Source organism: Euprymna scolopes, chromosome 10 (genome assembly GCF_053919585.1).
Source record: "Euprymna scolopes isolate OS-2025 chromosome 10, ASM5391958v1, whole genome shotgun sequence".
NCBI lineage: Eukaryota > Metazoa > Mollusca > Cephalopoda > Sepiida > Sepiolidae > Euprymna > Euprymna scolopes.
Window position 1 is genome coordinate 18,353,046 of NC_136491.1, and position 14,821 is coordinate 18,367,866.

Here is a 14,821-nt window from a genome sequence, read left to right on the forward strand (position 1 = left end):
TGACCTCCCTAAACACATACTTAAATCATTCGTTGACATCTATGCTGATGACACAACCATCTACGGCAACACATCAAAGGCTGTAAATGACAAAGTTCTCTCTGATTCTCTCTTCTCTGATCTCGAGCGCGTGGTTCAGTGGGGGAAGATATGGCTGGTTACCTTTAATGCATCTAAAACCAAGCTCCTATCCTTACATCATCAACGCTCTGATCCCCATCTGGCATCAATTGGGATGGATGGCTCTCGTCTGGGAGAGGCCCCGTGTTTTGATAAGCTTCTGGGCTTGACCTTTACTCCTGATCTGAAATGGAACACGTACATCAAGTCTGTTGCCAAGGTCGCTGGAAAGATGGTGGGATCCTTCTACCGCTCCAGAAGATATCTCACTACTGATGCAATTCTCTATCTATATAAAAGCCAAGTACATCCAAGGATGGAGTACTGCTGCCATATCTGGGCATGAGCTGCTAAAAACAGCCTATTCTGCCTTGACAGAGTACAAAATAGACTTCGTGGCTTAGTGGGCGATGCCCTTTTCTCTACCCTGCAACCTCTCTCCCACAGAAGAGACGTTGCGAGCCTATCCTTGTTTTATATTTATTTCCATGGCAGGTGCTCGTCTGAACTCCAATCTCTGGTCCCCCTCGCCAATCTTTCACGAAAAACACCCGTCTAGCCGAATCCACTGTGAAAAATTTCCCCCACTCTTTATCTGTGCCTAAATCAAAACGTGGATTCCATGAACAAAGCTTCTTTCTTAGAACTGCACACCTGTGGAACTCTGCTCCGTCTGCCTGCTTCCCACGTGACTACAACTTGGATGTGTTCAAGTCCAACGTTAACAAATTCCTAATGAACCGCCCCCTTAAGTAAACACTTCATCAAATCTCCACACTAACGTAATGTACTTGCAATAACTCTTATCCCTGAGTGGCTTCCGGGCCTTGATAAGTGGTGACCACTGTGGAAAAAAAAAAAAAACATGCTGAAACCAGTGTTGAATAGGGTACATATTAAAAGAATGACGCTGAGTTCATATTAAAAGAGATATGATGGGGACATTCATATTAAAGAGAGATGGGAGACATATATATAACAATGATGAGGGGAAGAGACACATTTATACAGTTCTGTGGATTCTTCTTAACACATATAGTGAGGGTGATAGGGATACATATTCTTGGGAGCGTTTCACAATGTTCATAATAAGATGATTAACACATTACCTTCAATTTGTAGAATGATGACATGAAGACAAACAGTTACAAATATCGATTGTGATTCTTTATTTCATTGGACCGTTCGAATGATGATGACGTCAGGAATTCACATTTGTTCTACATGGTTAAACTTCTACCCCTTTGCCTCTAAGGGGACCCTCCTCTGACCATGTCAGCTCTTTCCGCCCAACTCTACTGACTGTTCAAACTCGACTGCTCTAATCTGCCTAATTCTAGCTCCTATATTGAGAATTCCCTTTTTGCTATGACGTCAGAAGTGTGATTCCAAAACGTGACCAACTCACATGGCTAAGCACATGTTTTCCAAACACTTTTAACAATTTTTAATTCAGTTTTCATAAAAGAACAAAAAATCAATTCTTTTTATAATATAAACAATATCTAACTATTTTATAACAGAACAATAGCTAAATTCTAACATTCCAATTTCTGAACCTTGCTTACAAGGTTTGAGTCTTGGCTTATCCTAATCTCATTTTCCACTTATCTAATGTTCTTCTTATTTACATGGAAAGGGACAGCCTTTCCTTGTAACACCAGGAGGGAGGGCTTCAAAGGGGATTCCTATGTCAATAGGAAAGGGAGGCCATCCTCTAGCCGTCTGGTCCATAGCTGTATTCTGGTCTCTTTCTAAGATGTTGTTAGGGGTTCAACATAGCTGAGAAAGCATCTTCTTAACTGCAATCGTTTGACTGGTGGCTCACATCCATGAAGAAGATAGCATTCATGATAAAAACACAACTTCGTCCTAGTCGTGTTGGTAAATCTTCTCTTGAATATATTCACTAAGGATTGTTGGCCTGTTGTTGCTAATGTCACAATCAAATTGGAATTGACTGTTTTGCTACTACTATCACCTCTGTCGTCATTGTTGCAGGTGAGGGTCGTAGTTATTAGACTTTGATGATAATTTGTACAGCAGTGCTTAGAATGAAGCAAAGATCATCGCCTTGGTGATACTGCATCTGCTAGAACTTGGTCATTGTCACTATCGTTTATTGCAATATCATCTCACGATGATAGTGACAAAACACCTTATTGTTCAAAACTGTGACGGGTCAGATGTAGCCTGCTGGATTTTCCTGTGTTCGTGTTATTGTACCAATATGTATTACGATGGGAACACCAATTTGTAGTGAGAGCTGTGGTATACTAGACGATTGGTGATCATCATATATGCTATTGATCCAGCAATAATGTCTTAACTCTCTCCAAGACCTCCCGATTCACACTTCTTTATTTAGTTAGGTAATCTGGAAGTCCAGGAATATATGTCATTATGATGGTTTACTTCCTTTCCTGCACCCTTCCAGTATTCCTTCTAGACATATTTTGTTTACATCAACTGTTGACATTTTAGTGTGTACATATATTTTTAACAATTTCCGTTTAACTGCAAATGATATGGGTGCAAGTTCTGTTTTCACTACAAAACAGGGTATTTTAATATTATCTGTTAAGTGGATTCTACACATTACCATCATCATCATCATTTTTGTTTAACATCAGTTCTAATATTATCTGTTAACTGGACTGTACACATTGATTTCATCATCATCATCATCATCATCATCAATTTTACATGCTAGCATGTACCGAACATTTTTTAGAAATTTACTTCCAAAGTAACCAATCTCTGACCAGGTCTTTATTTATCCCTCAGACTCATTCTTATCACTTCCTCATGTTTTCCTTGGCCTTCCCCTGTGAATTGAACCTGCTACCTCAATGGGTCTACATCTACTAATCCAAGAACTCTCATCTATTATTTTCAATGTGACCATATCACCAGAGTCTCCTGTTCTGCACACATCTCCCTACACTTTCCAGATTTAATATACTTCTGAAGTCATCAGAACTAAATCTTTAAGATTCATATTACACAGTCATCATTTTCATACAATATCTCTCCATGCAATGCATGTTCCTCAACGCTCTCTGGCCAGGTTTAACTTCCATACATTAATACACGGATAGACTTTTCCCTTCTTTTCATAATATAATTTTGATAAATAGTGAGTTCTCCATTGTTTTGTCTGACCATCTGACATGTTTAAAACTATACAGTACTATCAGGCCGCCCGATGTCACCAGGTCATAAAATATACTTAAATATGATATTTTAATTAATGCAGATTTTGTATTTATTATTATAAAGCTAATTCTTTATTGATTATTATATTGTACCCAATATATAGTAGTGATTTTAAAAGTTAAAAATATATATATGATTTTGGTGCCATCAGCTAGAATTGAAACCAAAACATTTAGCTCTCTAGTGCTATTTGCTACCATCTGAGCTAACAACACATTCATATCAAAACTTGACAAATTTACACAGTCAAATGTATAAATTTATATTTTGCATACACCTTATGTTGAACTATGCCAGATAAGTTCTGATTTTTTAATTTTAACCTGTTAGCAGCTATTTTTATGGCTAAAAAACAAATCAATTTTGTTCCATAGGTCTCACTTGTCTTAATAATTATAAAACTCTGTGGACCTCCTGGCTTCCTTGTTTGCTTGCTTTGAATCTTATAATCAATAATTTTACCAAGAATGATTCATACGTTTTGGTTTTAATTCTAGTTGATGGCACTGAAGTCATTTTTTAATTTTGAAATCACTACAATGTATTGAGTACAATATAATCTCTCTCTATATAAATAAAATGAACTCATTTTTCCCCCCCGTCTGATTTTGACATTAATAGGATTAAAAATCAAGATATTTCATGCAAATATAATATGCACAAACGGCAGAACAATATCTGAGGTGTGTTATAGGCTTATTATTTCTCAAATTCCTCGATAATCTTAGATTTCTATACTTTTTCTGCTGAGAAGTCACGGCCAAAATCGGTTAAGATCAATGGAAGTGGTAAAATATTTTCTCTCTAATAAATTCCTCCTCCCCCTGCCACCACTTAACACCGTTTGGGGATCGTTCACAAGGAACAGTTGAGAAGAGAACACCGGTTTGGCTTCGTAGTTCTTTCATGTGAAGTTATTTAAAATCACTAAACTAAGCTGCAGTGCTCTGTGGCGTAGTGGTTAGCGTGCTGTACAATTCACATTATATTTTCACGTTCGCGCCGACCTACCGTAGTCGTTTTTTTTTTTTTTTTTCCTAACCAACTGGAATGGACTTTTCTTGGTGGCCGAACTGTTAAAGTTGCAGATGTTTTTTTTTTTTTGTTTTTTTTTCACACTTTATTTTCCTACTTTTACTCATGACTCCGGGTTTGATCCTTCCTACTTACCTACCATAACATTTTTTAAAACTCCCCCCCCCCCGTCCCGGAAACAAACACTCGGGCAACGCCGGGTACCCCCGCTAGTATATGATAATCGGTAGAGAATTTACAATATAATAATATATATGAGTCTGCATAAAGTAAAATATTATATTTAAGCATATTTGACGACCAAAAAAGGCTGGTACGCCTCTCCTAGTTTTATCTTAAATTTTCTATCTTTAAACAGGAGCGGTGTGATACGCAGTTTGAGTATTTGAAAGGTAGATAGTTAAGATTTAACTGGGTGGTTCCAAAAGTAAAGCCTCCTATTTTTATTTTTATTCACTCGAAAAGTGGAATAGCTACGAAGAAAGAGATACCATTAAAATAAACAACCTTTTGTGCTCCAGAGTTTATTTTTCTACATAACCACCACAGTTCTCAACGCACTTTTGTCAGCGATTAACAATGATTCATTTCTACTTATGATGCACATTCATGTCAGGAGTTGCTTTTTTAGAATTTCATACTATAACAGAGAGATGAAACTTTCAGGTCATGAATGCATAAGTTCAGTCATCATAACAATGCAATTTGCAATCCCCTCTGATCCATTCAAGTTGAAAAAAATAAGAGGCATTACTTTTGGGATGCTCAAGCAGTAGTTTTGGTAGAGACTGTTCCTCAGACAGACAAGATCACTTTTATAATATATACAGATGACTGGCAAATTTTCAATTGGTAGCCACAGAATATCATGTCTGAGTTATTCTAATGACATTGCAAGTTTTAATGCCTTCAAAGAAGACCTGCAAGCATTTCTTGATCTCCTAAGTTTAAAAGTGGGTGAAATAAATTTGAAAATAAACTGCTCAAAGATCAGTTACATGACAGACAATCTTGCTGCACTTGTGCCCCCTTAAATGCAGATTTCTTTAACTGACACAACAAGCAACAAAATTCCACCCCTTAACTGTAAAGATCCCCCAGATGCTGGAAGATTTTCTACTTCAATAACTTCTTTTCTTAAATTGCTTACCTTAGGACTACTTCTCCCCCCCCCTTCCTAAACTGTACCAACATACAAAATCATTTGCCCCCCATTTAGCCCCAAAAGTCCCCAAGGCCTTAACATATTTAAATTTGAGTTCAGCACCATGCAAAACTGCTAAATAGACATACACAGAAAATTTTGGACAAATATGCTAAAACAGTCCCAAAAATTGAGTGCTTTTATTAGCCCTAAAAGAACCCCTGGGGCACACCCAAGAGTTATCGCGAAGTATGGACAAACAAAATTTTAGAGAAATCAGAACTTTTTTCTGCACTATTATATTGCTTGCAACCATGTGCATGAAACAAAAATGTACATAAATCTCATATGCCACCATAACGTCACTGACAAAATTGCCAGCACCATTACTCTCTCTCTCTCGTTTGAATTGGTTTGCCTTAACAATGTTTATTTTTGTCTTTTTAAAGTTGATTGACCTCTATGCATGTAAATTAGTAACGACTATAAAATTCAAATCTGAACTCAAACATTCTTTTCCCATTTGGCAAATAGTTGCTCAACATGCAAAACGTTTGGCATGTTTTGAAGGCAGTACGTTCTAGTTTCTATTGTTACATAATGTCTGCTACTTCAGCTTTAAAGAAAGAAACTTGTGAAACATTGTCATGAAGCAAAACGTTTAACTGAATTAGGAATAATAATGCTTTAATCATTCAGAAACAATGCCTTCTAAAAAAAAAAAAAAATGTAAACATACTAGCAGCGTTAAATTCCTTTAAAAAAAATGAAGTAATAAAAACAGAAAGAAACTGAGATGTGCATGTTTTTTTCATTTCTTGTAAGTAAAAACAATACTTAATCTGAGATAGAAACCAAAACCTAAAGACAATGAGTCAAGTGTTTTCAAACCTCGTGAAACGGTTGACAAATAGATAAAAATCCAATCCTCCAAGTACCAATTTTTCAATTTTGACACAGTTCAAAATAGACTTCGTAGCTAAGTGGGGGATGCTCTTTTCTCTTCCCTGCAACCGCTTTCCCACAGAACAGACTTTGCGAGCCTGTCTCTGCTTTATTATTTTCATGGCAAGTGCTCGTCTGAGCTCCAATCTATGCCCCCCTTGCCAAACTTTCACAAAAAAAAAAAGAAAAAGCACTTGACTAGCATTACAACCACTCCCCATCTGTGCCTAAATCTAAATGCAGCTTCCATGAACAAAGATTCTTTTCTAAAACTGCCCGCCTGTGGAACACTGTTCCACTGGTCTGCTTCCCAACCGACTACAATATGGTAGCCTTCAAGTTCAATGTAAACAATTTCTTGTTGAGTCATCCCCTTAAATAATCCAAATTCTACTCAATCTACACTTTAATTAATGATTACTAAACTATCACCTTACATTCATTAACCTTTATCCTTGAGTGGCCTTTGGGCCTTGATAAGCGGTGATTTCCTTATAATAGGAAAAACATAGAAATATATATTTTCTATCATTCCAGACTCTACATCACTGTAAATGAAAGATATATTGAAATAGAAAAATAAATAAATGTTATCGAAAAAGAATGTAAAATTATGCCTAGTTATTTATTTTTATTATATATTAGAGATTTAAAATGTCAATAAATTAAATTTTTAAAAAAATGAAAGTAGTTGACTATTTTTGGAAAAATAATTTCATGGAGAGATTGTAGGAAACTCCATGGCTTAACATTCACAAGAAATATGAACTGGAACAAATATATTGAGGACATTGTGAAGGCTACTGGAAGGAAGGTGGGCTCCCTCTATTGTGCTAGAAAACTACTCACACCTGAGAGTATCCTGTACTTCTACAAGGTCACCATTGTGTAGAATAATGAACCATCGAAAACTGTTCTGAAACTAAACATCGCTTACACTTCTAGAGGTTATGCGCCCAGCATGCGTCTTTATTTCGATGGATCCGAATCAAAATTCGAATTGTGGCAAGTTAAATTTCTGGGATATCTACGAATCCAAAAGCTACACAAAGTACTTCAAACACAACCTGAAAACAGAAACGACCCTGACTTCATTGAAAAGAACGCAACTGTCTTTGCGGAATTAATACAGTGCTTAGATGACCGAAGTCTATCACTGGTAATGAGAGAAGCCCTGAACAATGGCAGCAAAGCATCGAACATATTGAGAGAGCATTATTTATCGAAAGGAAACCCCAAAATTATTTCTTTATATATTGAACTGACCTCTTTAAAACGAATAGAAGCCGAAACTATTGCTGATTATATTATAAGAGCAGAAACGACTGCAAATTCTTTAAAAATGTCTGGTGAAGTTATAAGTGACAGTCTGTTAATTTCCATGGTCCTTAAGGGATTACCGAGTGATTTCAAGCCATTTACCACCGTGATAACCCAGAAAGAAAAACCCATAACTTTTAGCCAATTCAAGGTAGCACTCAGAAGTTATGAGGAAACTGAAAAAAATGATCACAGAAAAAAACGAATCTACAAATATCATGAAATTTAAAAATACACACATAAAAACACCAAAATTAAATTATACCCATGCCAGGAATAAAAACTGCAACTTTGCCAAAAACAATTTTTCTCCTAAGAAAAGTACAAAAATTATTTGCTATAATTGTGGACGACCTAATCACAAGAGTTTCCAATGTAGATATAGGACTCAAAATGGCGACTCCATTAAAAATGTGGAGAGCTCTGTTAGCGAACATACATTCTTATTTTCGTGTATGCGTAATGCTTCAACAAACAATAATAATTTTCTTGTCGATTGTGGTGCCATGGCACATGTGATTATGAAGGAATCTGATTTTATTCATTTTGATCCCAACTTTAAGCCACAAAATCATTTTGTAGAACTAGCTGACGGGAGTCGAGTAAATGATATCGTTTTGAAAAGAGGTGATGCTAAAATCTCGCTAAGGAACAATAAAGGTGAACTGTGTTTCTGTATTCTAGAAAACGCTCTTCTAATCCCAAAATTCAAACAAAATATATTTTCTGTACAAGCTGCCACTAAACAAGGTGCAAATATAAACTTTAGCCCAAATACATCAAAACTGGTGTACCTGAATGGAACTGTATTCAACATTAAAGAAAATGGAAAACTATATTATTTAAATAGCATAGTCCCATCGAAAACCGCCTGCCATGATCTACAGAAACGGCATAAAATTTTTGGACATTGCAATATTCCTCTTAGAAAATGGGCCTATTATTTCATGGAAATCTAAAAAGCAACAGATTGTATCTCTCTCTACATGTGAAGTAGAATTTATCACAAGCACACATACAACCCAGGAAGCACTTTACCTTAAAATTATCCTAAAGACTATTTTAGAGCCAAAATTAATTAAAAACCCATAGTAATTAATTGTGATAATCAAACCAGTATAGTCTTAGCACAGAACACGATAATCAACCAAAGATCTAAAATACCTAAAGATATAAAATACCATTTCATAAAAAACGAGGTGAAAAAGGAATCCATTATTTTGAATTACATATCATCAGAACAAAATATCGCTGACGTATTCACGAAACCCGCAACAAGAATAAAGTTAAAGCGTTTTTCTTCAAAACTTGTTGGAGGATTCGACCGAATAATTTTTTCACGGGCCTGTATGTATATAAATTTCTATATATCAAAAAAAAAAAAAAAAAAAAAGTCCTGGGCAAAGATGTTAAACTGCATCCATTTCGTCTTTATTAACACTTTAACCTACTAATGCGTAACTAATACTTTTACTGAAAAAAAAAAAAAGTCACTTTTTTAAAACCTTATCTTTGGAAATTTCCTTTTTGACAAATTTTTTTTTTTCTTTTTTTGCATTATTTTTTTGGCAAACATTTTCTGTGGAAATTTTCTTTTTTGACAAATACTTTTTGCATGATTATTTTAAAGCATGCATAAATTACAATTGACTATTTTTGTGCACATTAGTTTTCTTTCTTATTTATCAAAAATGTCCTATTTTTTTTTTGCATTGTTTAAAAAAAACTTTTAAATCGGTACATATTGCATGTATGTTTCTTTATAAGTATATTTATTTAGGTGTATATATGTATGCGTTTTTGAACAAAACTGAATAATCAAATTTAAAAAATGGTTTCTTTTTCACACACCCACCCCTTTTTAAGGTTAAAATATGTTCCATTTCTTTTATTTCTCTTCTCTGTACACATATATATCTGTTTTGACATTTGAACACAATTAAAAATGGCGTCTTTTTACATGCTAAAATTTTAAGATCCAAACGATTTCTAATTTTTGTGATGTATAATTGAATATAAAAATATTTATTTTTGAGCAGAATGAACACAAATAAGGGGGATGTTACAATATTTTTGATTTATGGGGTATGATCTCGCACAGTCGGGCGATTCTATTTATAAACGATGCTGCTAGGAACTGACGAATCGAATTAATTCACGTTCTGCTACCAACCAATCAGAAACCAGAATTGCTCCATAAATATTAAACCTTTCTGTAGCAATTTCGCATATGGTTTTTCCGTCTCGACACGGTAAGAATCTTTTGCTCTGCGGAACTGTCTACTGCAAACCAGTCACCTCTCAGGACTTGTGTAGAACAACAAACCATTGGAAACTGTTCTGTCTACTGCAAACCAGTCACCTCTCAGGACTTGTGTAGAATAACGAACCATCGGAAACTGTTCTGAAACTAAACATGGCTTACACTTCTAGACCCATGCATGGAATATTGCCACCACATCTGGGCTGGTGATCTACCAATAGTCTCTCCATCTTGGATGGGGTCCAAAAAACACTTTTCAATCTAATAGGTCCAGCTTTGTCAACTAGGCTCCAATCTGTCCGATCACCGCAATATTGCATCCCTGTGCTTGTTTTACAAGTATTTTAATGGTATGTGCTCTGATAAACTCATTACACTTGTGCCCTCTTGGCATACATAACCCCGACAAACCCACTTAGCAACAAAATCACACCCCTTCACTGTTAAGATCCCTAAATGCCAGAAAACTTTCTACTCGAACAGCTAGACTTTGGAATTCCCTTTCTGCTGCCTGCTTCCCTGACTGTACTGATATGCAAAAGTTCAAATATAATGTAAACCAACATCTTGTTAATCTTTCTTAGGCAAATAGTAGCCCCTTATATCCTAGTGGAGATATGCCTTGTTTGGGGTGAAAGTGAGTTGAAAAACAAAAGAAGGGATTTAAATATTTGCAAAATAAAATAACAACAAAAAAAAACAAAAAACAAATATTTCTCAGTTTCTAAAGATTTTTTAATTTTTTTAAAACAGTTTTCAATTTTCACCTTTAATAACTTCATCAGTTATATGCTTTCGTTTTTCAAAATACTCTCGGAACCAATCAACATGTTCTTTCTTTTGGTCAATTGAAAGATACGGGTTTTTGGAAAGGCCAGTGGTGACTAATTCCATAAAATGACGGATTGGACCTTTTTTTGGAAAATCAGCGATTAAATGATCGAGAAAGACGTGTTCATGAAAACCTGTTTTCTTCTCCTTTTCCCAACCTGAAAAATAAATAAATAAATAAAGCAAAATGAGAAACATGTGAATTTTTAAGAAAGAAATCGATATCTATAAATTTTTTTTGTATGTGTGTGTGTATTGATATTCATATTAAAACCCCTTTTTCCTATTTATCTATAATATAAATCTCACCTGTCTGTTTAAATGTATATATGTATGTATGTCTCGCAAAAACTTTCGACAGAGCTGACAGATTTTCATAAGATCGGTATAATTTTTAAGCTCAACCCTTCGGATGACAAATATTGAAAAATTGGCTAAAAACATTAATTCCTTCACCCTCAACTAGGCACTTTTCTCCAGGGAGGGGTTGCTTTTTTTGCAGATATTTTTGAAAGTCATCGCCTTTCTTCGATTGTCTATCCTTAATTTAAACATACATCACTTCCGGTTTGGCGATGGGCGCAAGAGCTAGTGCCTCATTTTTTTCTTTTTTCACTTTATTTCCCCTCCTTCACGGTACTTGCCTGCCTACTACAACTATTTTTTTTTTTTCAACACACACCTACAAATAACCAGGCAATGCTGGGAACTTAGACTAGTTTAAAAAGAAAATACAACTTTGTTATATATGGGTTGTAAAATTGCATTCACTAGCAAAAGATCTAGCTAATTTGCATAATCTTTTAAACATTCATTTTAATTAATTATCTATTAGTTCTTTCGATTTTCTTATGAGATGATCATCTTTAGTTAACTATTACGTGTAATTATATTCATGCAGATATTTTACATGATTTATACTTGCGTAATATTTGCATAAAAAGTTTATAGTAAACACAAAATTCTTTCCATATATATTTATGTATACGTATATATTTTTGTTTAAAAAATTTTGCCTACTAAAATTCTCATGGAATTTTTGGTCTAGAGACATAAAACTTCATATATAAGATATTTGAACCCATGCTAAACTTTATATTTGAGTTTTAGCCCGGGAAAATCGGTACAAAAGTGTGAAAATTTAAAAAAAAATGAAATTTGCCAGGTGAAGGTCGAACGATGGCATTACGAATATGCATGCATAACATAGTAGCTACTGGTTCATGGTTAAATTTTTAGCCTTGTAGCAAATATGTCTTCATAGCTCAAGTATTAATGGCAAAGGAAAAAACAAATTGTAAGCGAAACGTTTGGGTTTCGATTCTCGATGGTGGTGCACGAGTCATTCTTTTTTTTTTAACTTTTTAAATCATTACTATATATTGGATCCAATATAATATAATAATAAATATGAAATCTGCATTAATCAAAATATCATACTTAAGCATATTTAGGACAGGGCAATGCCAGACGCCCTGCTAGTTTTATTCTGTGTGGATTAAAAAGTTTTCTACATGTCTGAATAACCTATACACCAAATTTCAAGTTTGTAGATCAAAAATTCGTTCAGTATATAGGTTGAGAGCTGTCTTCACACACACATTCTCAAAGTTTGTCCTCACACACACATTCTCTCTTTTATAGATATATAGATTATATTAATTGGTAAAGTTACTCAGCACTGTTTGGCCAGATTTCACCCACCTTAACTTACCTACAATCATTTTCATTGTTCCCTTTTATTATTCCGTTCATAATTTCTCAAGTGATCAACCAGGATGCAACTTTATGTTATATAGTCGGATAACAGTTGTCTAATGTTTTTGTAATATCTATATAATTTCTAGTTGCACTTTTGTCAAATGCATACAAAATCATATACATGCTGTTGGTTTCAATATGACAGCAGACAACAAATAACATGTCATTCTGAACCTAAGATTAAGAGGGAGAGAGTCGTAACATTGCTTTTCTTTCAGTTTGAGTGGAGTTCCCACCTAACTAACATACTTGTCTGTATTTCTGTTTAATATATTTTTCATTTCACGGTTTCCAAATCTTCTCATTATTCCTTTCAACATTCACACCACAACAATAAACATATTAGCTCTATTTACAAAATCGACGGATAGCGGTAAAGTGACCAATTAGTCGGTATTGAGGTGTGCGGACGATGCAGAAATGTCTTCACTGCTTGGTCGTTGTTGACTCTCCTTGTCTATCTCTCTCTCTCTCTCTTCAGTTTTTATTATCAGCTTTCTATTATTTACATTTCATAAATTGGAATTTGATAGCTCTTTTTGCTTTGTGTTTTACGCAGTTCCAATCCAAATTAAAATGGAGGACATCCTATTGTTTTTAAGTCATTTTCCATGACCCATAACTCTCGATCGGAATGTAGGTTAATATCATTGTTCAGCAAGCAGCAATCCTCTGGCATTAGGTGTGTGCGCCTATAACTGATATTTTCAGCGTTGCCCATCACCTATCCAACTAATGAAAATGTTTTTGTGACTATCATGGCCAATGGAAAAATTTATCTTAAAAACTCCAACATCGATAGTTAATTGGCAGCATGACATCAAAGTTCGAACTACTTTTTACTGTGAAGAAAATTTTGGACTCCTTTTGTATCATTACTGAATCACTATTTACTTGCCTCCCTACCAAGGCATGGTTGGACACAAGATCAGATTTTAATGTGAGGAAAATCCAGTTTCCAAAAACGGAGTATTCATAAAGAGACAAAAATAAAAACTGCCCTAGTATACCAGAATTTCTCCTTTCCTGACCAAAGACAGAAAAGTAGAAGTGTACTACACTTTGTTCCTAGCTAAAAGATCAAAATTAGAGAGTCAATTAAAATGAAAAAAAATAAGTTAGTGTACAAGAATATGCATTAATTTGCATATCAATGGATTAGTGGCATTAAAAAAAGTGAATTAGGGAGAGGACGAAGGGGGAGTTTTTGGTACCGAAGAGTACATGTTGAAATTTATCAAGTTGTGCGAATGATGTAATTCTTTTTTTTTTTTTTTTAGATTACAAGCTATTTTTGGAAAGATATGAGGGAGTTTTAATTTTAATCATGAGTTGAATCAGACTTGAAAATGTACTATTATGAAGAATTTGAAATACGCATTCGAAATAAGTAAAAACTGTCATCATGCTATAGAGAATTTTGAATAAGAATTTGAGTGCCGGACTTTGTAAAATTATCATCGCGAGAAGATTAAATTACAAAACCTTTTCTGTTAGAAAATCAATGAAAGAGCTGTGTCTGGCATCGTAGAGTGAAGCCCGGCTATGTCCAGCATTGTAGAGTGAAGCCCAGTCATGTCCAGCATCGTAGAGTGAAGCCCGGCTGTGTCCTGCATTGTAGAGTGAAGCCTGGCTGTGTCCAGTATTGCAGAGTGAAGCCTGGCTGTGTCCAGTATTGCAGAGTGAAGCTCGGCTGTGTCCAGTATTGCAGAGTGAAGCTCGGCTGTGTCCAGCATTGTAGAGTGAAGCCTGACTGTGTCCAGCATTTTAGAGTGAAGCCCAGTCATGTCCAGCATCGTAGAGTGAAGTCCAGCCGTGTCTGACGTCATAGTATGAAGTCCAGCTATGTCTGAGGTTGTAGAGTGAAGTCCAGCTGTGTGGCATTGTAGTCAGAATTAGCAGTGTCTGGAAGCCCTAGGGACATGAGTGCCGATCTGGGCATGGGTTTATATGTCAAATGATTTTTAAGGATCATAGGGGCATGTAGTTTAGTATGCATTAATTGGCATATCAATGGATTAGTGGCGTCAAAAAGAATGAATTCATGAGAGGATGGCAGGTGAGTGTTAGGCACTGAAGAGTATATGTTGAAATTTATGAAGCCATGCATATGCTGTCAATCCTTTTTCTTTATTATATTACAGTTAGGTTGTTAGAGGGAAGGTGGGGGGGTCTAAGAAATA

General features: G+C 35.1%; 1 protein-coding gene across 2 annotated transcripts in view; it reads right to left on the reverse strand.

Annotated features, from left to right (window-relative positions):
- Positions 1 to 10,759: 10,759 nt before the first annotated feature.
- Positions 10,760 to 14,821, reverse strand: part of LOC145285825 (small ribosomal subunit protein mS31-like) — a 35,502-nt gene continuing 31,440 nt past the window's right edge. For both annotated transcript variants that reach the window (XM_080134249.1, XM_080134250.1), the window contains exon 8: positions 10,760 to 11,035. In XM_080134249.1, coding sequence (XP_079990375.1) covers positions 10,803 to 11,035 — 233 coding nt within the window. In that variant the 3' untranslated portion in view covers positions 10,760 to 10,802. The remainder of the gene's footprint in view (positions 11,036 to 14,821) is intronic.